The 14,629-nt window shown below is 47.7% G+C and overlaps 1 protein-coding gene across 4 annotated transcripts in view; it reads right to left on the bottom strand.

The window, feature by feature from the left end:
* Nucleotides 1-14,629, bottom strand: part of HOMER2 (homer scaffold protein 2) — a 96,864-nt gene that overhangs the window by 35,873 nt on the left and 46,362 nt on the right. For all 4 annotated transcript variants that reach the window (XM_086711694.1, XM_086711695.1, XM_086711696.1 and 1 more), the window contains exon 2: nucleotides 5,412-5,568. Coding sequence is in view for 2 of the 4 variants with exons in the window: in XM_086711695.1 (XP_086567821.1) it covers nucleotides 5,412-5,568 (157 nt within the window). In the remaining 2 variants the exon portion in view is untranslated. The remainder of the gene's footprint in view (nucleotides 1-5,411; nucleotides 5,569-14,629) is intronic.

Below are 14,629 nucleotides of genomic sequence, written 5' to 3' on the forward strand. Positions count from 1 at the left end.
ATCCAGAGGGAACAAGAGAATGAGGTCCTGGGCGGTGGGAAGGAGGGTACCCCGTGGGTGGTAAACGCAGCAGCAGAATGAGTCAGCAGTGCCTCCGTGAGGGGCAGGGGGTTGTCTGGAGGGAGAAGGTGAAGTCCAGAAGGATACTTTATATAAAGCATCTTGGGGAGTAGGCTTTAATGTGAGCTCCTGTCTCCTGCGCCCACCCCCTTCCTCTTTAGAGAGTTATCACTGGAATTTGCGCAGAGAAAAATAAAAAAGACTCCGTGGTAAAAGACCCAGCTCCTGCGGGTCGCTGGAACCACGTTTTTGGAGAAGGCACAAATGTGTCCACCGCCCCCAACCCCCGGCCTGCGGCCTTGCTCTGAATTTCAGAGGATGCTGTTGTGGCACAAAATGGCAGACATCCCTGGATTCCTCTCCATTGAGAGTTGTCTCCAAATCCAGGGTGTTGGGAGCTGGAAGAACCCGCAAATTTTCTACAAGAGGCTGGGACCGAGTTACAGCAACTGACAGACATGTTGCCTGCTTCCAGAGTAGGGATTAACAGATGCTTTTTCTCTTTTCTTTTCAACCCCAATCAGGGAAGAAAAGAAACCAATGTTCATTGAAAACCTACTGTGTGCCGAGACCCTTCCATATGTCAGCTCCTTTAACAGAAGGTGATCGGATCCGAAAGAGGAAACTGTAATGACGGGGGAGGAGGGGACCTGGCTGTGTTCTTGAAAGCAGTTTCGCATTCCCAGGAGAAAATACCAGCGAGTCAGGGCTTCAGATGCTGACATCCTCCAAAATTTCATGGTCAGGCAGTCCTCACTATGCAGCGGACGCTGCTAAGTACTTGCAGAATGGATGACCTCCAAGGTCTCTTCTGACACAGGTTTCTGTGATCCTATAAATAACAGAACCAAGGGCAGCAGAGCCATCCAGAGCACCTGAGAGAAGCACCTGTTCTGAGCAAGTGCCGCCCACAGGCGAGGCGACACCTCACAAGGGGGCGGTGCTGAGCTCAGTCGGGAAAGAGGGCCAGTGGCACAATGAAATCCAGCGCCCTTGTGGCTCTGGGAACGGAGTTCCCGCATAACGGAGGTGGCTGTTCTGCCCCCAAACTCCCCGCAAATCGTCCCACTGTTGGTGTGCAGCTGGTGGCCATGGAATGGCTCAGGCCGCCGCTCTGGGTGCCCTCGCTCCTACCTGTCTGTCCACGCACAGGTGACACTGAGGTGCGGGTCCCGGGTCCCTCTCGGCACACCTGCCCCAGAGCCAGAGGGGATGCGGCCAGGCCCGGCCTTGTCACCCACTGACTATCCCACCCACCTTGTGATGCGGCCCGGTCCGGCTTGGCCCCGGGACCCCAACGATGAGCCAGGCCTGGTCCCCGGTCCTAGAGCGTGGCACCCTGGCGGCCCACACAAAGAAAAGGACCCGCGTAACCCCCAGAATCGAGCAACGCCGAGATGATGCACCAGGACTCCGGCCCAGCCGTGCCTTTGGCAGTGGGTGGGGCTGACACGCAAAGCCTTTTCCCTGAGAAGAAGAAAGGGCCTACTGTTTCTGGAAGAATGAAGAATGGGTCTGAATACAGGTTTTTTCTGGGATGAACAGCACCAACTGCTCTCAGGGGAAGGAGAGGCCTTCCAAATCCTTCCCCAAATGGATCATGACAAAAGCCTGGATGGGACCCAGAACTTGCCGTGTCCTGGTGTGGAATGGCAGCCACCACCATCCCTTAGTGGGGGGCCTGTGCGCTGCGGGCCGGCCGCGGTTCACTTGGATGCTGAGTCTGCTGTGGCCTCTGCTCACAGCGACCTCAAGTCCTTCCACACCTGCATGTCTAGTCCATGGTTTGGGAGGGACAGCTGGCTGACAAGCACCAATAAGAGGCTCAAGGTTGTGGACCTGATTGGCCAGGCCAACAGACAGAGGCAGGACCCAGGCCCTAGACCTGCCCGAGGTCTGAGGTGCAATTACCCACGCACCAAGACTCAGCCCCAAAGGCTAAAAACATCTGACCGATCGGCCACCTTGGTTCGGATCAACATTTGGGATGAAAGGCCTAAAACAGAGCAGTGACTGCTATCTGTGTCCTATGTCCCAGTTCTCACGGCAAGAAACTTGCCTCCCCCCCACCCCCACCTCTTCCCTGAGCGCTAATCACAGTAATTAAATGACTAAGGTCCCTACATGCCCACTACCCTGGGCCTCCTGCTCCCTCACAGGACACCCCCTTTTGCAGGACAGGCCCTGTCACGGTTCTCGTGCCGCAGGGGTAAAGTGGGAGCCCTGGGTGGGCTCTACGAACACCAGGAGGCCAGGCACCATAGGAGGGGTGGCCCAAGATCCTCGGGCTCCGTCTCTGAATTCCGGCAGTGTCCCATGGCCCAGGTTTCCAATTCCCACTCTGTAAGGGACCCCGTACCGAGCCCGAATTGGCTCCACTGTGCAGCCAGGGTGTCGGCCCCCCTGCACCCATGTGATTCCTCACACACCACTGGCACGTCCAGCTCACTCCCCACCACACCGTCCTGGCCCTTCAGGAGCCACAGAGCTGTCTGATACAGTGGTTGACACTTTGACAAATTACTGAAAGCCCAGCTAATAGGACTAAAGCACTTTCTCTAAGAAAAGTGGTTTTATCTGTATTTACGCCCAGTATATCCTTGGATAACAGCTGACAGAAGGGTAAGCCCAGCTCAAGGACAGCAGATGAAGTGACAGCGTCTACAGATAAAATAAAGCAGGTCAGCTTGACTGGCCACCCCTATCAGAGAATCCTGGCAAGAATCAAGGGGATGCCAGCTCAAAAGCATAGAGAATCGGGGCGCCAACTCTGGCTCTGGTCATGATCTCATGGTTCATGGGTTCAAGTGCCATGTCGGGCTCTGTGCTGACAGCTCAGAGCCTGGAACCTGCTTCAGATTCTGTGTCTCCCTCTCTCTCTGCCCTTCATCTGCTTGCACTCTGTCTCTTTCTCTCTCTCTCTCAAAAATAAATAAACATTAAAAACAATTTCGGGGCGCCTGGGTGGCTCAGGTCATGATCTCACAGTTTGTCAGTTCGAGCCCCACATCAGGCCCTATGCTGACAGCACAGAGCCTGCTTCTGAGCCTCTGTCTCCCTCTCTCTCTGCCCCTCCCCCGCCTTCACCCAAGGAAACAAAACCACTAATTCAAAAAGACGCACTCCCACGTTTACTGAGTGTGATTTACCACAGCCAAAAGCACGGAGGCAGCCCAAGTGTGCATCCACAGACGAATGGGTAAGGATGCGGTGCATGTACACAATGGAATGTCACTCAGGCGTAAAAAAAGGAACGAGGTCTTGCCATTCGTGACAACATGATTGGATCTAGAGAGTACGGTGCGAAGTGAAATAAGTCAGAAAGAGAAACGCAAATACTGTATGATCTCACATGTGGAATGTGAAAAAACAAATGAACAGAAAACAGAGAACAAACTCATGGTTGTCAGAGGAGAGGCAGGTGTGGGGGGGTGGGACGAAATGCATAAGGGCAAGCAGGAGGCCCAACCTTCCGGTTAGAAAATAAATAAGGCATGCGGATGAAGAGTGCAGCACAGGGAACAGTCAATAATACTGTAAAAACGTTGTTTGGTGACAGGTGGTGACAATTCTGCTGAGCGCGAAGTAACGCGTGGAGTCAGTGAGCCAGTATGTCATGTACCTGAAACTCACACAACATCGTATGTTGATTACACTTCAATTAAAAGAAAAAGACGGTCTCAGGACAAGTTGTGGCCATAAAACAAAACAGTAGGCATAAATGTGAGGTACTTCAAAGGCAGATTCTTTTGACCAACTAAAAAGGGAATGAGTTTCTACTTGTTTTTTCTTTTTTTAGTCCAAATGATTGGGAATGAAAATGGAGAGGTGGTTTAGAGGGCAAATAGGGGAATTCAGCTTCAGATACACTGACTTTCTTTTTTTTAATAAGTGACTTTATTTGTTTAAAATTTTTAAGTCAACTCTACGTCCAACGTGGGGCTTGAACTCATGACCCCAAGAGCAAAAGTTGCACACTCTAGGGGCGCCTGGGTGGCTCAGTTGGTTGAGGGTTTGACTTCGGCTCAGGTCATGATCTCACAGTTCATGAGTTCGAGCCCCGTGTCGGGCTCTGTGCTGACAGCTCGAAGCCTGGAGCCTCCCTTGGATTCTGTGTCTCCCTCTCTCTTTGCCCTTCCCCTGCTCATGCTCTGTCCCTCTCTCTCTCTCAAAAATAAATAAACATTAAAAAAAAAGAGAGAGTTGCACACTTTACTGACTGAGCCAGCCAGGCGCCCAGACAGACTGAATTTCTGGTGCAGCAGATAATGTAAATTGTAAAACTGTCCAGTGGGATGAACAGAGATTAAAAACAAACAAAAAAAAAAAATCACAAAGCATCAAATCTACTTTTTTTGTTAACTTGGTGATACTGCTGACATGCCTTCTTTATCCTGCTCCCATAGCAATGTGGCCAAAATATCAAGGAAGACAGCAGAATAATACAAGCATCCAGAAAAAAAATGTATTTCAAGAAATACTACAAAATCTTATAATAAAATTCGACTTCCGGGAATAACACCACCAAAACCAGACTAGATATGACACCCAATGCTGGTAAGGGTGTAACACGCGGGCATTCTCGTGCGTGCTGGAAGAAGGGACTCTTCAGAAGGAATTTGGCCACGTCCATCATAAGCCATAGTTAATATCTCGGCCTATAATATTACTTTTGGGAATCCATCCTAAGGAAATATCCACAAGAAAGCACTAGGTATGTGCTGAATGAGTGAGAATATTTGTTGCATAAAGATGCTCATTAGGGGCGCCTGGGTGGCTCAGTTGGTTAAGCATCTGACTCCGGCTCAGGTCATGATCTCACGGCTTGTGAGTTCAAGCCCCGTGTCAGGCTCTGTGCTGACAGCTTGCAGCCTGGAACCTGCTTCGGATTCTGTGTTTTCCTCTCTCTTTGTTCCTCCCCTGCTCACACTCTGTGTCTCTCTCTCTCTCAAAAATAAATAAACGTTAACAAAATTAAAAAAAAAAAAAAAGATGCTCATTATCTGTAACAGTAAAAAACTGGAAGCTACTTACATATGCAACCAGAAGGGGAGAGATTGAGAACATTACGGGACCTCAGTGGAGCCATTACACGGGCATTAAAACACCAGTTACAAAGCCAATGTGGTAACAGGGAAATCTTTTTTTTTCTTTTTTCACTTACCATAATTTTAAATGAAAAAAAAAAAAAAAAGCAGGCTGTGTGACTATACCAACGTTGTGATTTTAACAGCAGCATTTGCGTTAAGCATCAGGATCCGGTGCACCCTTTCCCTTCCACTCTCAAACCTATCTGCCTTTGATGAGAAGGAAGGAATGGAGGATGTTAAAATCAGCCTCTGGGGTGGTACCTTGGCTCCATCCACGCTGATGATGCGATAGCTGTTCCTGGTGACATCGTAGAAGTAGGAAACGGTGACCGCCTGCTTGCTTGCAGGCACCCAGTTCTTCTTGGTGCTGGGGTCGATCTGGAAGACGTGCGCCCGCGTGGTGAAGATAGGCTGTTCTCTGCGAGAGGAGAGAAGCGCGTGTGAGTTGAGGGAAGACAGCTTCGTGTATCGCTAGTGACTGCTGGCCCCCCCTGTGGCCCCCAGAGATTTTCATAGCTTATTGGCAAAGATACATATGCATGAGGACAATGAAAATAAGAGGAAAAAGAGACCCCAGCAGAGGAGGCACTGAATCCCCGCACACTGAGGCTTCAGGGCGACTGTCCTAATGAACAATTTGCCTTAAATGCCACTCCTAGTCCAGTGTTTTGCATCCTGCCGCAGGCCGGCTCTTTTTCTGACAGCCTGTTGGCCTCTTGGGGATTTTGCGACACATTTATTTTGGGGGATTCTGCCACCATTTTAGCATTCTGTAATCCACTTGCAGCTTGGTTGTTACATTTCTAGTGAGTACTTCTCAAATCCGCAGCATTTTATGAATGATGGCTTCATTCGTAATGGACTGAGCCTTCAAGTTTTGTTTCCAACTTATAAACCTTTTTGAGTTTTAAAGTCATGAAACCCAGCTCTTTTGCTATTCTTGCCTCCGTATCACTGTTGTTGCTTTTTCCCTCTGCACGTCTATAAATTTTTAATGTGATTCTTTGCATGTTTTTTTTTAATCTTTATTTATTTTTGAGAGAGAGACAAAGGCAGAGCGTGAGTGGGAGAGGGGCAGAGAGAGAGAGAGACACACACAGAATCTGAAGCAGGCTCCAGGCTCTGAGCTGTCGGCACGGAGCCCGACGCGGGGCTTGAACCCACGCACTGCGAGATCATGACCTGAGCTGAAGTCGGATGCCCAACAGACTGAGCCACCCAGGCGCCCCTAATGTGATTATTAACCAAATGAGCACACTATCCAGGTTTCTTTCTGACAAGTGAGGAATTAATTCGATCTTGACAATAAGCATCAAGAAATAAGGCAGATGGATAAAAACCATAATGTATTATACTGCAATTCATATTTTAAGGTATCTGCCTCACAAAGTAAGGTAAAAATCAAACACAGCCTCATTGCAGAATATACCTAATTTTAAAGAAACGGTCTTCAGGCAAACTGGCTCAAAAATCCTTAAGGTGTTCAGGGGTGCCTGGGTGGCTGAGTCGATTAAGCATCTGACTCTTAATTTGGCTCACGGTTCAAACCCATGGGGTTGGGATTCTCTCTCTCCTCTCTCTGTCTCTGCCCCGCCTCTGCTCATGTATGCACACATGCTTTTCCTCTCTCAAAATAAATAAACTTAAAAAAACTCCTTTAAGTGTTTAAAATAAGATGGGGGAAAAAGCCAGCAGGATGTAAAGATAGCCCCATCATTCATAAAATGCTACAAGTGTAATAAGCATTTACTAGCGATAAAAACAAAACCAAAAGGTAACTTAGGACGAGTTTTCAAAATCCCGACAATGCCAAAAGAGACGACATAAAACAGTAGGACGTGACAAATGGGTAAAAAAAAAAAAAAAAAATCAAAAGGAGAAAGTGAATTTTAAGTAGTCTGGCCTCTAGACAGAGTGGTTTCAGGCAAAGCAGACTTTGAATCCATCCTGCCTATAGAAGGCTCATTACTGGAAAGAAAGCTCTTTCTTAGAAGAGAAACTTCTTCCTAGAAAAGCAATTTACTACTTGAGCCTCATGCAAAGAATACAGAACATCACCATGAATATCAGCATCGGCCATCGGCTGTAGACAAATGCAGAAAGATTTTCATGACTGTTGTTCTGGGAGAATAAAAGCCAAGGGCATGCTATGCATGCCACCTCGATGCACCTGTTAATCGAGAGGCCAGCTTTCCAGAAGAACCAACAGAAGCATTCACTGCCCCCCCCCCAAACCTCCCTTTTAGATCCCAAAGCAGGACATGTGCCCCTGGGGGTGTGGATTACTAGGACACCTGTCTTCCCTCAACTGTGATTAAGCTCACCGCCCCCCCCCCATTCCCAAACCGACACCCTTCCAGCAGCAGGGGGACTGCGTGTGGAAACAAAAGGGATATTCTCATTGTAATTTCCCGCCTCTGCTGTCACCAAGGGCCAGCCTGCGGGGGAGTGTGTGCGTGTGCACCCGACTGCGAGCGCTGCTAATCACGTCCACGTGGGGAAGTCTGACATCTGGATCCCCCAGCTGTGCTGTCGGCCCCGGCACCATGTTTTGCGAATCATCTAAGCACAACACCATAAAGGAAAACACTTGTTCACGTGGCATTCTCGTGCATACGCAAGAAGAGGGGCTGACAGAAAGGGCAGAAACCACAGAAAAGGTTTTCAAAGAAATCATGCAATGTGTACACATATCCAGTCACGGTATACACCTAAAACTCACACAGTGCGATATGCCAATTGTACTTGGATAAGAGAAAATAACCACACTGCGCTGAAGTCCGCGCCTCCCTGGCACCGAGGGGGAACAAGCGGGCAGGGGCCCGGGGGTCAGGCAGGAGCCCTTGCTGGAGAAGGGCTCGGCTTTCAGACTTGCCCTTGTGTCCTCCACACTGAGGAAGAGGGATTGGGTCCGGGCTTTAGCACCATTAGACCAGTGTTTCCTAAACCTCTGATAAAATTAGCTGGGGCACTTAATAAAAATACAAGATCCCCGGGGCGCCCGGATGGCTCAGTCGGTTGAGCATCTGACTTCAGCTCAGGTCATGATCTTGCAGTCCATGAGTTCAATACCCGCGTCGGGCTCTATGCTGACAGCTCAGAGCCTGGAGCCTGCTTCAGATTCTGTGTCTCCCTCTCTCTGACCCTCCCCCGTTCATGCTCTGTCTCTGTCTCAAAAATAAATACACATTAAAAAAAAAAAAAACAAGATCTTGAGCCCCAACCTACCCCACTCCCCACCACCCAGAAACCTGGCTCTAGAGGGAGGAGCTAGGTAGGTCTATTTCTTTTTTAAGTTTATTTATTTTGAGAGAGAGAGAATGAACAGGGGAGAGGCAGCTGGGGGATTGGGGACAGGGTGAGTGGGAGGGGACAGAGAATCCCAAGCAGACTCTGTGCTCTCAGAGCAGAACCCAATGCCAGGCTCAAACTCAGGAACTGTGAGATCATGACCGGAGCCCAAATCAAGAGCTGGGCGCTCAACCGACTGAGCCACCCAGGCGCTCCTGGGTAGCTCTGTTTTTAACAAGAGCTCCAGGTGATTTTTACCCCCAAAGAAAATGGGGAGATACGCACATCAGACATAGCAGGTGATCTCGATAAAAAGATGAAAAAAGTGACCCCACAGCTGGCATCTCTCCAACAGAAAGACACAGCTAACTTTGAATGACACGGAATGACTCGAACACTTCCTCCCTCAGCCTGAAGGGGACTACGGTGACACCAAGAACAGGAACTTGGGGTGCAAAGGGTGGGGAGATGCACGGTGAGGCAGGAGTGCTCTGGGCAGAGACGGGGGTGCAGCTTGTGTGGCCAAGCAGTGATCTCCTGCAAGCACCCTGTGTCCCTGAGGCCTGCAAGAGAGGGGAAGTGAGGAGAGCAAAGCGAACAGAGGCGGGGTGGGAGGGACAGACAGACAAGAGACGGGAGAGCTCCTGACCAGGGATAAGCAGAGGAGAGTCATGTGCGTGGCGTGATTCAGGTCAAGGTGAACACACGGACAGGAAGATGCCCCAACTCCACATCTGCCCGCTCAGCTCTGGGGATGGGCCACAGCCATCGCGGGTCACTCTGGGGGCCCCACCCAGAACCCCAAGTGTGTCGGAAATGCACAGCGGACCCAGCTGGCCACGCCCTCAGTGGCCGCAGCCCGGCTAGCCGTGGTCAGGTCTCTGCAGGGCAGAGCGGGGAGAGCCCAGGACCTGCCTTCCTCAGTCCTGGGAAAGCCAGCAGGCCTGGTAGCAGCTTTACACCCAGGAAACTACCCACTATACTGAGATTTCCACGTGAATAACCAAGCCTGAGGCCAGTGGGCAGTTCCATTTAATTCTTCTAAAATTCAAAAATCTAATGGTATTTTTAAAAAAGGCGGGGGGGGGGGGGGGGCAGGGAAGGATTGAAAAAAAAAGCCAGCAGTTAACATTAATGACTACTTACCATCTGCTGGTTTTGACATGTGACCTCTCCTTTAGGAGCACAGCAATTCTCTGGCTGGGGTGGGGGTGGGGGGCAGTGCACAGGTGGGGAAATGGGGGCTGAGAGAGGCCAAGGACCTGCCTTGGGCTACACTGTAAGTGGCAGACCTGAGATTTGAAGTCGGCTCTAAGTAACATGGTCACCCTCCCTCTTAATCATTATGCCACACTCTCTAAAATAATAGCTGTCTGCAAGAGGCAGCTTTTTTTTTACTTTTTTTTTTTAATGTTTATTTATTATTGAGAGACAGAGAGACAGAGCATGAGCATGGGAGGGACAGAGACAGGAGGAGACACAGAATCCAAAGCGGGCTCCAGGCTCCGAGCTCGCAGCACAGAGCCTGACGCGGGGCTTGAACTCACAAACTGTGAGATCAAGACCTGAGTTGAATTTGGACACTTAACCGACTGAGCCACCCAGGCACCCCTGCAAGAGGCAGCTTTTGATGTGGTTCCCAACCATCCCCACCTCCTGGTAATCATGCCTTTATGTAAGCCCCTTCCCTTGAGCACAGGACAGTGGGGGTGGAGGGAGGGAGGGTAACCTGTGACTTGCTTTTAACCAAAAGAATATGGCAAAGGTGATGGGACATCATTGTGCAAGTAAGCTACATAGGATCGTAGCTTCTGTCTTGCTAGCAGATTCTCTTGACTCTCTTGATGGCACTGGTGAAGCAAGTCGCCATGCTGGGGAGAACCCCAATTGCAGAACGGAGAGTGGCCTTCAGCCAACAGCCAGAGAAGAAATGAGACTCTCAGTCCAACATGCCCGGGGAACTAAAATTCTGCCCAACCCGCTTAGAAGCTTGAGGTCAGATCTTTCCACGGTTGAGTCTTCAGATGAGATCTCAGCCCCCATTGACACCTTAATGACATCTCCTAAGAGACCCAGAGGACCCACTTAAGCCATGCCCAGACTCTAGATCCAGAGCAAGCGTTTTGTTTTAAGCTGCTAAGTTTGTGACAACTTATTGTACAGCAAAAGATAACTAATACATTGACCTTCATAGAAAGTTTACTATATACCACAAATCCTCACATCTTTATGGGCAAAATCCGGGGAGTCTATAAACCTGACTGTAGAATTCAGAAATGCAGACCCCAGCTCTGAGAGATCCCCTGAAAAAACGAAAATGCTGGAACTAGGGCACAGAAGTCAGTTCCTGTAAGTGTGCAAATCAGTATAAATAGAAAAATTCAAGAGAAGCAGAACTTTCCAACCCGGGAGGCCGCCTTTCCCTCCCAGCAGGGAAAAGCTGAGGGGAGTGCGTATCAGAGAACAGAAACTACCTTCATACCCAATTTTATTCTCCTTTCTTTGGTGTTCCATGGTTAGGGAGTGTATTTCAAAAATACTCCCATTCGTTCTCCAGAGCTTTAAATAGAAAGCAGATGTTTCCGGATGGCAAAAACGTTTCTTTAGGCAGACAATATAACCTACTGTTCCCTCGCACAGTCTTTTTAGAGCTGAATAAACACCAATTGCTGCTCATTGAACATATTTTGGAACCTGACAGTAATTGTCCCCAAGAATAATTAGACACTCTGTGCAACATATGTATGTTTGGGATATGAAACCCACTCAGCAGAGACTCCCGCTTTGAACAATTCCTGGCTCCGTGTAAGATAATTCTGCAAAGAACTGGCAGGACCAGTTTTTGCAAGGAAAAAAAAAAAAAAAGAAAGAAAGAAAGAAAAATGATGTTTTAATGTATCATAATCCTTCACTGGAAATGCTCAGCTCCGGGCTTTTTTCTGAGATGAATCTGTAAAACCTCATGATTCTTATTATTCGTACTTCTGTTTGATTTGAATGAAAACAAAGCATCCAGGCATTATGTTACAGCTATTTAAACAGTTTCAGAGTCTCATAGGATGCCCTAACTAGTTTATCTACCTTGGATCTTGAACCCCTGCAACACCACTCACACAACACCAAGAGAAAGGCCTGCCCTCAAGCTCAGCAGACAGTAAGGTAGGGTCGGCCCCGATGCAAACACCTTCCCCGGTTCTATGCTCCCTCGGACCCACTCCAGTTGTGCTAACGTGGTCTGCAAGCCCCCGGTGAGCCACCCCAGACGGCCCTGCTGTTTTCCTGCGGGCACTTCCAAATCACCTGGATTTCCAATGTGCATATGCACGTGACCTGCCTCGAGCCCATACTTCCTCCCCTGCTTGGCTGGCCAGAAGCTTCTATTCATCCATCAAGTCCCATCAGAGCACCGTGAGACGTCTCATCTGTGCCCCAGGACATGGGCTCGGGACTGAGCATCTGTCACAGGGGCCAGCAGAACTGACTCACTTGGCTCCTAGACTTTGCTCTAGATGGTTCATAAGGCGCTAGCTGGCAGTCTCAAATTTCCAAAGCCTAGCACACAGAGAGGGTAAAAAAGGAGATAATGGACAAAAGGTCCCTCTAGTGCATTCTTCCATGCAAAGACTCTAACTCATGGGCATCCCATGGTTCTACTTTCGTACAAAAGCCCCATAGTAAATATAACAGTGAAGTGATTGTTGTTTGCAGATAATATGACTGCACACCTAGAACACCCAGGAGAATCAGCTGAAAATCAAGTGAATATGAATAATAAAATTCAGCAAGATGACTAATTATAAAATTGTCAAAAAATAAAACCAACAGCCTTACCACATAGGTGATATAATGGGTTTTTTTTAAAGATCCCATGGACAGTAGCAACCAAAAGCATACCATGTGTAGGAATCTATTGAAGAGGTATGCACAAAGTGTATTAAAAAAATTAAGAACTTCTAGGGGAACCTGGGTGGCTCAGTCAGTTAAGCATCTTGATTTCAGCTCAGGTCATGATCTCACAGTTGTGGGATCGAACCCAGGGTCAAGCTCTGCCCCAAGCATGGAGGCTGCTTAAGATTCTCTTTCTCTTTCTGCCCCTCAACAAAATTAAGAACTTCTTTTTTTTTTAATTAAAAAATTTTTTTAATTTATTTTTGAGAGAAACAGAGCATGAGCAGGGTAGGGGCAGAGTGAAAAGGAGACACAGAATCCAAAGCAGGCTCCAGGATCCGAGCTGTCAGCTCAGAGCCCGACACGGGGCTCGAACCAACAAACTGTGAGATCGTGACCTGAGCCAAAGTCGGACGCCCAACTGACTGAGCCACACAGGCATCCCAAGGACTTCTAAAGGCACACAAAAGCAAACTTTAATAAGACACGTTTTGCTCTTAAATAGGACAAGTGAACATAAAGCTGTCTATCATCCCTAAATTAATACATACATTTGTCACAATGATCAACAGGAATATATTTAGAACTCGATAGGGTTATTCATGTGGAAAACTCACCGTATGAAGACAGCCAAGCAGATTCTGAAAATGAAGAGCAATGAGGAGATTCAGCCCTATCAGATATTGAAATATATTATTATAAAGTTACAGCCCATGTAACAAGGAGGTACGGAGCAAAGAAACACATTGATGCAACGGAACATTGTTAGAAACAGAAGTCTGAGTGGCACAAAAACAGGCACTCAGATCAGTGGAACAGAATAGACAACCCAGAACTAGACCCCCAAACGTATGGCCAACTCATCTTTGACAAAGCTGGAAAGAATAGCCAACGGAATAAAGACAGTCTCTTCAGCAAGTGGTGCTGGGAAAACTGGGCAGTGACATGAAGAAAAATGAACCTGGACCACTTTCTTACACCAGACACCAAATAAACTCAAAATGGATGAAAAACCTAAACATAAGACAGGAGGCCATCAAAATCCTAGAGCAGAAAGCAGGCAAAAACCTCTTTGACCTGGGACGCAGTAACTTCTTACTCAACACGTCTCCGGAGGCAAGGGAAACAAAAGCAAAAATGAACTATTGGCACCTCATCAAAATAAAAAGCTTCTGCACAGCGAAGGAAACAATCAGCAAAACTAAAAGGCAACCGACAGAATGGGAGAAGATATTTGCAAATGACACATCAGATAAAGGCTTAGTATCCAAAACCTATAAAGAACTTGTCAAACTCAACACCCAAAAAACAAATAATCCAGTGAAGAAATGGGCAAAAGACATGAACAGACACTTCTCCAAGGAAGACATCCAGATGGCCAACCGACACATGAAAAAATGCTCCACATCACTCATCATCAGGGAAATACAAATCAAAACCATGATGAGATACCACCTCACACCTGTCAGAATGGCTAACATGAACAATTCAGGCAACAGCAGATGTTGGCAAGGATGCAGAGAAAGAGGATCTCTTTTGCACTGCTGGTAGGAATGCATGCTGGTGCAGACACCTGGAAAACAGTATGGAAATTCCTCAAAAAATTAAAACTAGAACTACCCTATGACCCAGCAACTGCACTGCTAGGTATTTATCCAAGGGATACAGGTGTGCTGTTTTGAAGGGACACATGCACCCCAACGTTTACAGCAGTGCTATCGACAATAGACGAAGTATGGAAAGAGCCCAAATGTCCATCGATGCATGAATGAAGAAAATGCGGTATATACATACAATGGAGTATTACTCGGCAATCAAAAAGAATGAAATCTTGCCATTTGCAACTACGTGGATGGAACTGGAGGGTAGTATGCTAAGTGAAATTAGTCAGAGAAAGACAAACATCATATGACTTCACTCATATGAGGACTTTAAGAGACAAAACAGATGAACATAAGGGAAGGGAAACAAAAATAATATAAAAACGGGGGCTACAAAACAGAAGAGACTCTTAAATATGGAGAACAGACAGAGGGTTACTGGAGGGGTGGGGGGAGGGGGATGGGCTAAATGGGTAAGGGGCATCAAGGAATCTACTCCTGAAATCATTGTTGCACTGTATGCTAACTAATTTGGATGTAAATTAAAAAGATAAAATTAAAAAAAAAATTTTTTTTTTAAAAAGGAAGAAACAGAAGTCCGAGGAATTAAGCATGATGCAGGCGGAATCGCTCATCAGTGGGGGCATGGGACTCACTCCCCATTACCCCATGACGACAAAGGATTAGGGGCTCCCTGGG

This window comes from Puma concolor, chromosome B3 (genome assembly GCF_028749965.1).
Source record: "Puma concolor isolate L17-30 chromosome B3, mPumCon1.1.hap2, whole genome shotgun sequence".
NCBI classification, from domain to species: Eukaryota; Metazoa; Chordata; class Mammalia; order Carnivora; family Felidae; genus Puma; species Puma concolor.